Source organism: Rhinopithecus roxellana, chromosome 9 (genome assembly GCF_007565055.1).
Source record: "Rhinopithecus roxellana isolate Shanxi Qingling chromosome 9, ASM756505v1, whole genome shotgun sequence".
NCBI lineage: Eukaryota > Metazoa > Chordata > Mammalia > Primates > Cercopithecidae > Rhinopithecus > Rhinopithecus roxellana.
This window is the reverse complement of record NC_044557.1, coordinates 132,426,303-132,440,749: the sequence shown is the minus strand read 5'-3', so window position 1 is coordinate 132,440,749 and position 14,447 is coordinate 132,426,303. Positions and strand designations below refer to the sequence as shown.

Here is a 14,447-nt window from a genome sequence, read left to right as displayed (position 1 = left end):
AAGAATCAGCAACATTCCAAGCAAAAGTCAAAAAGTTTGCTTCAGCTATCTGATTTCAGTCCATTTAATTAACTCTGGTTTTGCTTGATATTTGTGAACACTTGAGCTCTTTATAAAGTGTTCTTTTCTTTATTCAAATGTCACATTCTTCAAAGTTATCAGAAGCCTGTATTTGGGAGCACCTATTAAATTTCTATAGCTTACTATCAACCATCTTTTGAAAAGGATTAAAACAAGATAGTAATTGTGACTAGCAAAATGTCCAGAGTAGTTACAGTTGGAAACACAATTGACAAAGAAGTTTGGTTATCTTTGTGGTTTACCATAACTTAACATAACAACCTTAGTTATGATTGATTGCATATATTTAAACATTAGAATTTTAGAAATTCCATACAATTTTGGAACATACATTAGCATTATTCACAAAAATACAACCTAAAGAAGATTGAACATCATTTTGGCAATCCCATGTACCTAAACATGTTAAATAATCCTGTTTACTTTTCTTTCTGGATGATTCAGGGGCCCTTTGAACCATTCAAAAAGCCAGGTGTCAGGGAAAACAATTTTGAAAATGAAGTTTGATTTGGGGAAGGCTGTCAAATATGTTCAAGATTTAAAACACCTGATATTATGAAATAGAATTCCACATTATCATAAATTATTTATTTTGCCAAAATGATGAATCAGAAATTTTAAATAAGGAAAAACCTTTTTAACCTTCTATAACTAAATATAACATATTTAGTCAATATGTTCACACAGAGAACCTCTTCTGCAAGATTAATTTTCAGAATTCTTCCACCACTGGTTTGAACTTTTAGCTTTTCCTATCTAATTTAAAGCAGTCCTTTAACCCTAGGCAAAAATTTACATTTCCATGCCTTCTTATGACCTTTCACTAAAAAAGTCCACCAACAACAAATTTGACTGTTCTTACACACCTTGTATGTAAATGTATTTCCAGTAGTCTCAATGATGTGTTATAATTGTAACTCCTAGCAATTTTTAGCTTTAAGGTAAAACTTGGTAAGTTGCTTTAATTGTGTGCCAAGTGCAGCCAAGGTTTGACTCCATCATAATTAAGGGTGTGATTAGTTCCATATGTCCCCAGGCTTTACCAATTGTGAAGCCGGCACATCAAATAGTTTCAAAACCAAAAAAGCAGTTTGTAACCTCAAAATGTTTAGCAAACCTTGCATCTGACCTGCATATTTTAGTTCACTTACTTTACATTTTAATGATCCCTGCATTTTACCAATAATCTTTAAGGCTGTTTTTATTTCTGAAAGATTAAAGTCACATGAACTGAAAGGTACTGCAGCTTTTAGCTTCCCTTGAAAAACTACTTGATTCAAGCGCTTGTCTTTCTTTAGGCCAAATTAATTAGGAGCTCTTATTATAGACATCATACACAGTACAGACACAGACAGGAAGAAGAAAACCTACTTGCTGGTGGGATCCTTGAAGAGACAGGGCTAGGAGTACATGCAGATGTCAAACCAGAAAGGAACTCATTCTCTAAGGTAGGATTGCTAAACAAAGCCTTGCCACTGGAGTTACAAGCCATGCCCTCAGGATGTAAAACAAGACAGAAGCTTGATTTCAAATCAAAACTTTGCAGAGAATATAAACAGTGATATTTCTGAGGTCTGGCCTAGTAAAAACATCTTCTAAAAGGAATAAAAAATAAAACTTAACTGCTGATGACGTAGAGAAGGAGAAGAAAAACAAACAAACAAACAAAAAAACAGCTTAAATATGCCTGGTGAAGAACTTCTTATTCTTATGCAAGTGGTTCCTCCACCAGGAGAAATGCTTAATTACTGTCCAATAAAGCTGAACCCCTTGGCCTGGGAAGGGGAACACTGCTGCATCACATGGCTGGGAACCAGCCAGTTGACTGTATGGGACTTTTGGGCCTTGTGATCCCAGCCCTAGCAAGGAGCAGAGAGTGACAGGGAGCTGCTGCTTGCTGGTCTGTCCCAGAAAGGAAGGAAAAGGCCATGAAAAGGCCTGGGAGTGATGGGGGGTGGGGGTATGGTTTCCATTACCCTCAGAAGTCTGAGGATGAAAAGGCTTAGAAGCAACAGGAAGAGATTTTGAGTACCCATTTTATTCACCATTTCTCAAGCCCCATATTGGGCATCAAAAATGTTGCAGGACTTTTCCTTAGTTCAGGTGAAGATGGGGGTTCTTTGTCCCACAGCCATGAAAATTCAGGCTTGCAGACAATTTGATTGGTGAGTAAGACAGGGTTTTATTGTGTGAAAAAGGAATAAAAGGTGGAAACAGGGACCCTCGCTAGGCCAGAGTCCCTGCTAGAGTGCTTCCCACCTCACAGTTCAGATCCCAGGTTCCACACAGGATGAGGAGGGGCCTGGCTCCTCCCTGCTACAAATGTTGTGAACCTCTGTGTCTCCACCCCAGTGCTCAGGCTGGTTGGGGTTTTTCTGAGGACTGCCTCCCACCTGACTGTCTCAGATGCAGGAAGGTGAAGAATCAGGGTCATTAAGTTTATCATTCTACCACCCACTAATGGCATTATCAGGCCAGGCAAAGGCTCCAGGCAACCAGGGATCTGTCAATGTGCACAGGGCAGCTGCTTGCATCAGCTGCCTCTCATTTTCAGTCTGGACTCGGATTTCCCTTCTGATGGTTTCTCCTCTTTTCTCACAAGTCCTTTTCTCCTAAGCTTTGCATTCAAATGACGTCTTGTTCCATTTCAGCTAGAAGTATTACATATTTTGAAGATTGAGTGTTTTCAGAATATCTAGCCCATAATATGAGGAGAAATAGCAGTGCAAAAATTATTAAAATTATTTATTAAGATAGAATATAATTTGCTTTTCTAGCCTATAGGACATGGCTATCTGGCTTTTGTAACTGGGCTTTTGTAGTCTGTAAAATTTTTTCAATAATGGGTCTTATTTTCATTCAACAGCGTAACAGTTATCCAAATAGTTGGAGTTGGGGTATTTGTGGACCAGGCAGAAACACAATAAGAGAAATAAAGAAAATAGAAGTTCATTGAGGAGGGGAGTGCAATTTTATAGTAGGAGATAATTTTAAGGAAGAGATTATGGGAATCGGCAAACAAAATGAACAGAGGGGAATGGAACAGATATGAGTTAGAATGAGAAAGTTGGCATTGAAACAGTTGAATAGTGTATACATGTTCAGTATACTAAGTGCACATGATAAAAAGTAGTTTAATTATTTTAATTAGCTAGATTATTGTAATCATTTCATGCTATATATGTACATTAAAAAATCACGTTGTACACCTTAAATATATACAGTTTTTGTCAGTGATACGATTTTCAAAAAGTAGTTTAATTATTTGGGAAGCCTTTCTAAACAATGTAGGAATAGGACCTGAGTTCTGAGATTTGACCTCACTTGTTTTTTTTTTTTTTTTTTTGTCTTTTTTCTGTAATGCCTACAGCCCTCCCTTTTTTCCTTCTTTCTCCAGCTGCTCTATGTAAATTACATGCTATGAGATATAGAAGATAATTTCTCATCTTCACGACTTAAGTGTGGGTAGATACAAATCAGTAAGATTGGCCTGTGTTTCATAAACTTTCCAACGTTAACCATCTTAAAGCAGTGTAAACCCAAATGATCTTGTACTCCATTTATAATTGATATTGTGAAAAGTATATGCAAACAAAGTTGAAACTTAGTAACAAATCTTGAGTCACAATCATCTCATTAATATGTTCTGAGTAAAATAAAAGCAATTTTCTCGTTTTACATTATTCATATTACAGTTTTAACATGTTGACTAGTAAGACACAGATGGTTCCAGATTTTTCACTGAATGTAATGTAAAGTTTTTGAGAAGAATATATGCTGTTAAGTAAATATCCTTAAAGATGAAAAATTCTTTGAATACTCTTTTCAGCTGCTGATGTGATGTACTGGCCTTCAGCCAGTACACACAAATTGTGCTACGTATGAATCAGTTCACACTAATTATTACAAAGAATAAGAGCTAGTGAGAAAAGAGCTAACAGTCTGCTTACATTACCATCTTTAGTCCCTAACTTGAATTCAATGTATATATTATTTTAAGGATGTTTATTATCTATTCCAAACATCTAATGTGTTTGTGTAACAGAATTGTGTTCCAAAACTTCCATTTTTGAAATAGCAGGATCAAAATAATTTATCCAAACCTTAAGAGTTTATAAGAAATATTTCATTAAAAAAATGACCATCTTGTAGACAGACATTCTTCTGATATGGCTTAAAAAGTACATTAATCAGTGTTGTCTGGGAATCATTTACATGATTTTAGTTAGATGTAGAGATACTTCGTAGTTCACTGCATATGCCCTGTTTTTCATTCTTGAGGATTTAAAAAATTCATTCAACACATCTTTTCATGTTTATTTTCATGAAATCAGAATTATGCTATTTATTATGAGGAGAGCAAAGGAGTTTAAGACATGATCTCAGCCTTCCATAAACATCCAGTTTTATTAACAAGAGGAAATAGAGTCAGATAACTTGGAGTATAATCAAGTGTGCTGAGAACCAGTGGTCATAGTAGTTGAACTCTTGGATTAACCACTGAAAGCAGACTTCTTGGAAAGAGAGCCTAGGACGAGGTAACTACTTCCTGGATAGGTGAGCTTCTTGCTGATAAGCCATACTGCAGAAATTTGTAAGCTTTGAAAGAATTTTTGACTGGGAATGCTATTTATTTATTTATTTATTTGAGATGGAGTCTCACTCTGTCACCCAGGCTGGAGTGCAGTGGTGTGATCTTAGCTCATTGCAACCTCCTCCTCCCAGGTTCAAGTGATACTCTTGTGTCAGCCTCCTGAGTAGCTGAGATTATAGGCGTGTGCCAACACGCCCAACTAATTTTTTTTATTTTTAGTAGAGATGGGATTTCACAGTGTTGGTCAGTCTGGTCTCAAACTCCTGACCTCAAGGGATCCACCTGCCTGGGCCTTCCAAAGTGCTAGGATTACAGGTGTGTAATCTACCTATAATCCACGCCCTGCCTGCTTTTCTTATTAAAGTTATGCTGACTTGCTTAAGAACCTCAAAACGTAGGGACCTCTACACTTGAAAGGGCAAAGGAACATGTATTTTTACATTACTAAATAATAATAAGGATTTTAAAAGTTTATCTCTGAAATTTTAAATGTTTTTTACCCATGTATTTAAAATATTTTCAAATAATTTTTAATTCATTTGCATTTTTAAATTACTTTTGCCGTGGATTGCTGTCTGTGATGTGTTATATGAAGTGTTTAGAACTGCTCTCTTCACTAAAACCCTTTCATAAAGATCTATGGAAGGATGTTTACTTAGCTTAGGCAAATATAAATAATATAACCAAAACTCTACTACTTTGATCTGCTATGTGTAAAAAGGCTACATTCAAATTTTTTCAGATATATATATATTTTTAAAAGGAGAAAGTACTCTTTGCTAACATTTTTTCATCAACACCAGAATTGGAGGAATATAAAGAGCTTTGTGAATTTAGAAAAATAAAAATAGTAGAGCCCCATTTTTCACCTGTAAAATATTCACTTCCTAATTCCTCTGACTCTTGTTTGCAGCTCTTGTTATTGCTTTGCTTGTCAGCTATTTCTTACTAAATTTCTACTCCAGGTGGAGTTAAACATCCTGAATATCACACCGTTTATTCTCTCTCTGTGCTCTACTTTTCAATAGCGATACATCTACCATTGCATTTGATTTCCTAGTAAGCAACCAAGGAGTTAGTTCTGATTCTGTACTGCTCTCAACTTTCTGATCATACCCAACTCTAAAACCTTTTTCAGTCTTTGGCTTACAGTGCCTAAACTCATCTATTTCTGTTGTTCCAGTGATCAATTTCTTTGTTCATTTCTGTGTTTCAAGTCCCATCTACTTTGAGCCTATACTTAGACAAATCTCCAAGCCCAATTCTGCCCCGTATGTAAATGATATTAATAACATTGAATTAATTATTCAACCTTTTAAATATAATATCTATAAAATGAAACTTTACAGGATAAAAACTGCACTGTCAATTCCCTGTTCTGTTACTCTGCCCTTATTGACTACCGTATAAAATGAAACTTTACAGGATAAAAACTGCACTGTCAATTCCCTGTTCTGTTACTCTGCCCTTATTGACTACCATGTATCTATTCTTACTCAATTTGTCCGTTCCACAGTGATACATCAAATAATAGAAATGATTTGAATACAGTCCACACTCTTAAATAATTGTATCTGGCTCATACACAGAATTTTATGGTTTATCTGTGTCCCAAACCTCAGCATCACCCAATATACCCATGAAACCACCCCACATGTACACCTCCTGAATCCAAAATTTAAAAAAGGAAGAAAGCACAATTTGTACTGACGTTTGGTCATGTCCCTCAGTGAGACTACCACTGCTGAATCCGGTCCGTGTTGAGCTTCAGCTTCATCTTCTCTGAACTAGTATATTTAATTACAAAACACACATGTGGGGCCATTTATATATATATACATTTATATATAATCTTATTTTATACTTTACATGTTTGTATCTTTTCCCTCAAAATAAACAGAATAGCAATGAAAAACCTTTAGAATATGGATCATAGACTAAATACATTCAATGTGCTTCCCCTGACGCTCCCTTTAGGGCCTTAAATAGCAGACAGCCTCTAGTATATCAAGCCAGAAAAAGATGCCAACTCTCCAAACTCAAAGTCCAAGGTAGCTTTTATGAACATTCTGTTGTTGGCTTTTGATTTAGCATTAAAATTTGTGGCCGGGCACGGTGGTTCACAAAAGTAATCCCAGCACTTTGGGAGGCCAAGGTGGGTGGATCACAAGGTCAAGAGATCAAGACCATCCTGGCCAACATGGTGAAAGCCCATCTCTACTAAAAATACAAAAATTAGCTGGGCATGGTGGTGCACACCTGTAGTGTGCTATTTGGGAGGCCAAGGCAAGGGAATCACTTGAATCTGGGAGGCAGAGGTTGCAGTGAGCCAAGATCGCACCACTGCACTCTAGCCGGCGACAGAGCAAGACTCCATCTAAAAAAAAAATTGTAAGTATGCAAAAAAAAGTGGTAGATACAGGGGAATATGTTACATAAATTGTGATTTAAAGAACAGTGACAATCAAGGGTCTGGTTTTATTCTTTTCTCATACATTGTACGATGATAAAATGTGCTTCAAAATGAAAAAAATTGTGTGAGTCATTTCTGGTATGCATTTATTGTAAAACTATGATCAAGCATATTAAAGTAAGAATTAAAAGATGCAGATCTAAGGCTTAGCTTTCCCATTTAATATAAATGACTGTTCGAAGTATCGGATTCTTTAGCTTTCTTTGGTCTTTTTGTATGAGACCTTGACATTTAAAGTAATAGTGCTCATTGCCGACTTAATTTTAAACATAAACACAAACTTGGGCACTTACATCATGCAACTGTACTTTCTGGTCAGTCAGGAGATGCAGAACACACCTGTATTACTTTTGAAAAGTTATGAAAATTAAATCACAAATACACAAATATGTGTGTATATATAATAGTTTTTTTTTCTCAGAGACCTCAGCTCACTGAGAATACGTCCACACACAACATTCAATACACAGTGACACACAGCAATTCTATTTTAAAAGCCCACAACGCAGAGTCTGTTAAATTGCTTTTGCTATTCTCCAATAAAAGAAGTATAGAAATTGAGAGTATTTAGTGAATTTTGTAGCAATACGATATTTGTTGAATGAAAACAAATTTAAAACCCTTGGCTTATGTTTTATATGACTTTGTTTTATAAAGATTGTTGTTTATGATTATTGGTTTTCATGTTTTTTTATGAAAATATTGGTCCTGAGGGTTTGAAAATTAAAGCAAAACAAATTTTAAAAAATGGTCTTTCACCGGGGTGTGGGGGGGGGAAGAATTTTATGGTTTAATTATGTTATTTACTAATTCATTTGATACGATAGGCTTTATAATTCTTATCATCCCCATTTTATAATTGGAGAAAATGAAATTCAAGGAATAAGTAACATTGTAAAGTCTCACAGATGGAAAAGTATTCTGAAGTTGTAAATCTGTTTATAGATTTTTAAATTAAAAAACATGTCTTCACAATCATCTGCTTTTAAAAGTAAATATAGATTTAAAATTGAACAGTATTGTTAGTTTTAATTTCTGTACTTCAAATATTAAATTGTGGCAGATGCATATGCCCTTCTGATTTTTTGAAAACATTCATTTGATTGCATTATTTTACAGCTGAAATCCATTGTAGTGCTTTAATTTTCTGATGTGGGGAATGTACGTATAGAAAGAGTTCAGATTACCTGCTAAGTTTTACAAACACAGTTTCTAAAATGTATCTTGTATATTTTCATGTAGGTTGTATTAAAATTAAGATATCTAGTTCCTTTCCGTCACTTGCTATTACTTGGAGAAATGTTCATCAAATATGTCCTAAATCGTATTTCATGTGTTGCTTTTGGTATTATATTTGTATGCTGATTATATATTATATTGTATTATTGTAAGATTATATTGCATTATATTCTGTACTGAAATGTAGAATATGTTGTGAAGTCTGAAGACTCAGAACACCATCTGAATTTTTAATTTTTTTTAATTTTTTTATTTTATTTTTATTTTTAAGACAGAGTCTTGCTCTGTTGCCCAGGCTGGAGTGCAGGGGTGTGATCTCGGCTCACTGCAAGCCCCGCCTCCAGGGTTCACATCACTCTCCTGCCTCAGCCTCCTGAGGAGCTAGGACTACAGGCACCTGCCACCACGCCCGGCTCATTTTTTTTTTTTTGTATTTTTAGTAGACATGGGGTTTCACCGTGTTAGCCAGGATGGTCTCCTGGCTCGGCCTCCCAAAGTGCTGGGATTACAGGCCTGAGCCACCGCGCCCGGCCCACCGTCTGAATTTTTAAAGAACTGTTCAAGACTATTGTAATAGTAAAAGTTATCACTAAACATATTTAAGCAAGGCCTATATTTTTCAGCTGAAGAGGCATTAAAAATATATTTTCTCATATTTACTGTAGAATTTAGAAATGATATTGCAGTGCAAAAAGAAGAAACTAAAATTACCTGTAGTTCCTTCATTCAGATAAAGGCACTATTAAATTTTGATCTTATTCACTATTGTTTTCCTCAGCATATCAAGCAGTTCTTTGCCTGTAGCAAGTCTTAATAAATGTTAGAGAATGAAGAAATGAATGAATTAGTGAACAAGAAATGGATATACACTCATATGAATTTTTTAAACAAAAACTAGATTATACTATGAGTATTGCTTTTTAACTTGTCCTTTTTTCACATAACAAAAATCCCTAGCAATTACATGTATTCTGTATTCTGCTACAGTAGCATTTTAATAGCTGTATCGTATCCGAGTCTATGAAAACAGATTACTAACATTTGTTGAATTAGTATAACATATCTGCCATTGATATTGCCCTGTTTCGAATTTCTACTGGATCCCGAAATGTCTAAAATGCTTTGCAATTGGAGGCAATATGGCCTTCGAGCCCTCTCTATTCTAGTCCCTATCCCCTGACCCCAACCCAGTTTCCACCTGGGCCATTATTTACTATTTCCCAGCAGTGACACCAAGCTCTCTCCCTATGTGAGCCGCCCTGTTTACAACACACTCTTCCTTCTGCCTTGAATGCTCATCCCACACCTCTTTCCTGAGAGCACACATGCAGCCTTCCAAATTCAAAGCAAAGATTTCACTCCTGGGTCCTTTATCACAGTGACCTTAGGAATTAGCATAAATCACATAGAACAAGCTATCTAGTAGAATTGGAGGAAACTGAAGTTTTATTTCAATTCAGAAAGACAAAAAGCATTTGACAGTCAAATCTCTAGGCAACTTTATTTCCCTGTTGTCCTGTTAATAAGAAAAAAGTCATCTAAGACAGTATATTCTTTTCTTCTCTTCAGGAAACAGTGGCATTTAATTCTTCTATTCTGAGGCCCCGTGTGATTGGAGAATGGATTGGTAGAGAAGAAAATGATGCTGATCCCCTAGCTGCTGAAATGCTACAGCCTCCAATTCCAAGAAGCAAAAATGACCAATGGGAAAGTGAAGATAGTGGCTCTAGCCCTGCAGGAAGGTGAGATGAGCTAGCTGTCTGCTGAGATTCTATATTACTAGTCATTAAAAGGTAAAGGGAAAATAAACCCAAGTTCATGGTTTTTATGAAATCCCTTTTAGTAATTTTTTATGAAAATTATGTTAGTCTATACATAGGATACAAACATCAATTGCTGTCTCTTAAAATGAGGGTTTCAGACCTGCTTTGGGGTTTTGGTGTTGATTTTTTTTCTTCAAATCTAGACCACCATGTCTTTGCTACTGAAACCAAATAGAGAAATAATTTCAAGGATATGCTGCCAGTCAAGACCTACTATAATATTGAACAGAGAGTGGCTGGCTGCTAAGAATTGGAGAGGGGGGACTTCTGATGTACCAGAAAGATATCGTTAATCATCAGGGATAATAAAAGTATTAAATGTATAATAGACCATAGGAGGCAAAGTTAATATTGACCATAAAGAGAGAGAAACCTTAGTTAGAACCATTTAAGTTTAGAGTTGATAACTATGATTGAATATATTTATTACTATTTTCTTTGTATAATTTTTGAAACTACCATTATTTGTAAATGTGAAAGTCTATACTTTCATTTTACTCAGACCCGTCAGGCTCAAAATGGTGGCAGGAGGTTTACCTTAAGTGCCCATGTGCTGGTAATAGTGAATTAATGTTGAAATGTCCAGATCTTGTTTATTGGAAAAACTATATTCAGAGTAATTTTTTTTTGTAATACCAGTTGCAGTGAGTAAAACTCAAAACAAAAATGAAAACTTCTGCAAAGTATCTGGGGTGAAAAATATCATGGGAGGCATGGCTTAGACAAGACTGCGAAAACAAATACTCATGAATGGAAATGGAACAGGAGCTTAAGCTTTCTGTGAGTGTTACCAGCTGTCCATCACAGAAGAGTTTTTCCTATGCATAGCATAGCCACAGTAACTTGGTATTTTCTATGTTAAATTTAGCAGCAACCAGTAACTATTTTTTGTCAAGGAGAAAATTATATTTTCTACAATGTAATAGCTTTCAGGGGTTCTTTGCAGTGACTTATCACTTGGCTGGAGGGAAGGAAATTCAGAATACTCATTAATGTGCTTCAGGCCTATAGAAAATTGATTCTATTTCCATGAGAAATAACTTTTAAATTATTTAAATAGTTGAAGTATCTTGTAAGAGGAGAAGAAAACCATTTATAAAGATCCATTTACCTTCTTTGTGAAATGCCAGATCAATTTCATCTGTCAATGAGAGTAATTTTTTTAATACCAGGCTTATAAAACCTACTAGACCTTTATCTTTATTCATTGGTAAATCTTTAGCTCTTAAATGTAAAATTGAGAAATGTCAACTTTCATTTTACTTTCATTTAGTCATAATAATAATCAGAACTATTTATCACAAGTGTTAGTGCTTCTATTTTCTTCCTAGCTTCAGTGAGTTCTTATTCCTGCTTGAATACTCAATAAGGGAGAACCTTTTCTCTAATCCTAGTGGACTCCCTTACCTAGAAAACTCAGTCCATGAACATGTCTCTTAAATGTTTGTCTTAATTTTTTTCTTTATTTTTCTGTCTTTAAATCATAAATTGAGGTATTACACTATGACAGGAAAGAGCTGGTGAAATTCTGCCCAGGTGCCCCCATTAGAGTAGAAAGAATACATGCATATCTGAATTAAATTTCAAGAACAGCAGTAAACTATGGGCTAGAAACTATATTTTCTCCATCTTCTAATACAAAACAGGATTTTTGAATTTATACCAGCAACTCACACAGCATTAGATTTGATTTGGATCAAGCAGAAAGGGTTGGAGAAAATTTTTTAATGACTCCAGAGTCTTAGCTTTTACACTTAAATAGAAATGAACCTGTACTATACTTTAATGACCAACTGACAAAATCATATCCTAGACTCCTGAAAGAGAAAGCTTAATTTTCAAGCATGACTCCATCCATTTTTCACCCCACCCTCTCCACTGGGGCTGGCATATTTTTGTTGTTGTTTAATATCTGTTACATGAGTGACAAAGGCACAGGCTGATGCTGGGCATCTGCTAAATAAAGCTTACTGACAAGAAGAACTGTTTATAGTCTTATCTTTATTTCTTGCAGCCGTTCCTATCTCAGTTTTTCTCTATTGTGTATTAAGTCTTACTCAAATGGCTACTGCAACGCTCCATCTTTTTACATAGCCAGCTTTCCTTTTCCTGCAGAATAATAGATACATGATAGGCTAGAATTTCACCGTTAGATTAGAAGGAATTAAATAAATGGCACAATAAACCTTGAGAGCCTTATGGGTAGAAGCTTACCCCCTTTTTTTAACGATGTACTGCGTGTGAACTTCTTCCTGTAGGTCCCCCAAACATGACATTGTATGAAGAGGTCAAGACGTACATTACAAATAGCTTGATACAAATGACACCTGAAGCATTAAGTGCTGGTTAGAAAAGAAATTGTGAGGGTGATAAAGGGAAACTAGTAGAATAAGACAAGAGATACTAACATGGAGTCCTGCCACATCTTTCTTAGATTCTCAAAGCAGTTCAGAATTAAGAGTACTTAAGAAAGAAATTAAAGCATTTGAGCAAGAAAAGTGAGAGGAATTCACCGAAGAGAGAGGTGAATGTGTTGGGAAATGATTGAAGGCTTTCTGTGATTGTCAAATCCTACCAATTGGTATCAATTGCTATAGCTTGCCTAACTATTTAGTGGGAAAACATATACATTCGTTGCACATTTAGTTATTAAAAATAATCCCACATTTATAATAATATAAGTTTAAACAAAAATTGAGTTTCATAAGTCTATATAATCTTATTTTAAGCCATCTTAATTAAACTTTGCAATAGCTGAGTAATGGATTTTCTGAAATTACTTGTTAAATTGTAATGTGAATTTACAAATAGGCTCATCAAGCCTTGAAGCCTAATGAAGTTCCTCTGCAGCTGAACCACCTTATTAAGACAAAAATAATATCCATAAATACTGTAGATCTGGTGAATTAGCTTTATTTCTTAAGTGAAAACTGTTATTAGATTGAAAATATGTCATAAAATAAAGAGAAAAATTTATAATTTAGAAATGTGTATGAAATATTAAAATAAAAGCTAAATTCACTGCCCATTAATAAGTTTTCTTTCCATTAAAGCTCATAATTGCTTCTAACATATCTGTGAATAAAGCCTGAAAATGGTCCCCTTCCTCTTAGAATTTTTTTCTATTGGCAGAAGGAGACAAGTAGTAAACAAGTGAATATACAGATATATGCCATAAATTCAAGTAGTGATAGGTATGATGGAAAACAAATCAAATTTAGTAATTTAGAAATAATCTAACATGCAAATTTTAAGCATAAATAATTTTAATTGATTTATATGTAATCTGCCAAAGAAACCAAAGAACAGAAGTCTTGAAAATATCTAAAACACACAAAAATTATACCTCATAACTTATAAATTTCTTAATTTCTTTTTTCGTACAATTTCAATCCAAAACAAATTTCTTTTCTGTTTCCCCTTGAGGCATTTTATTTGTAAGTATGTATTACATCCCTAGAAAAAGAATCCCAGGATTTTCCCTCCTGTGTGTTTTCGTCTTGCTTCTTTGTGGTCCACAATGCCAGCTGAGGTTGTCAGTACAATGAAACCAAGCTGGTCAGATGGGAGCAGATTATGTTGCCATTTTTCTAGATCTTTGAGTTGCACATGAAACCTGGGGCTGATCATTCCACACTTGTTTAGCCTGCCTGTGAGGTTCACAACAATCTTCCCAGCTCTGTGATCATCAATGATTTCAGATCCACCTGTGGAACCATGCTTCATCATCACAGTGAGAAACCGGACGATGACTTGGAGCATGGCTTGATAAGAACCTGGTGTTTGTTTCTCTTTTTAGCATTGTGGATGCCCCTGAGACTATCAGCCAGGTCAGATGGCAGCAGAAAGAGACAAATTTCTTTTTTTTTTTTTTTTGAGACAGAGTCTCACTTTGTCACCCACGCTGGAGTGCAATGGTGTTATCTTGGCTCACGGCAACCTCCACCTCCCAGTGAAAGTGAGCCTCCCACCTTAGCCTCCTGGGCTTTCCATTAAAGCTCATAAATTAAAGCGGGGACTACAGGTGCTCCCCACCACGCCCGGCTAATTTCTTTTAAATTTTTTGTAGAGATGGGGTTTCACTATGATGCACAAGCAGGTCTTGTATCCCTGGGTTCAAACAATCCACCCATCTTGGCCTCCCAGAGTGCTGGAATTACAGGTATGAACCACCATGCCTGGCCAAGACAACTTTCTTTTTAAAGCCAAAAGAGCATATATTTAATTTCAGATCATT

The 14,447-nt window shown here is 35.4% G+C and overlaps 1 protein-coding gene across 4 annotated transcripts in view; it reads left to right on the top strand.

Annotated features, from left to right (window-relative positions):
- The window catches only part of C9H8orf34 (chromosome 9 C8orf34 homolog), a 475,930-nt gene that overhangs the window by 167,440 nt on the left and 294,043 nt on the right, over window positions 1–14,447 (top strand). For all 4 annotated transcript variants that reach the window (XM_030937845.1, XM_030937846.1, XM_030937844.1 and 1 more), the window contains one exon: window positions 9,957–10,129. In XM_030937845.1, the coding sequence (XP_030793705.1) occupies window positions 9,957–10,129 (173 nt within the window). The remainder of the gene's footprint in view (window positions 1–9,956; window positions 10,130–14,447) is intronic.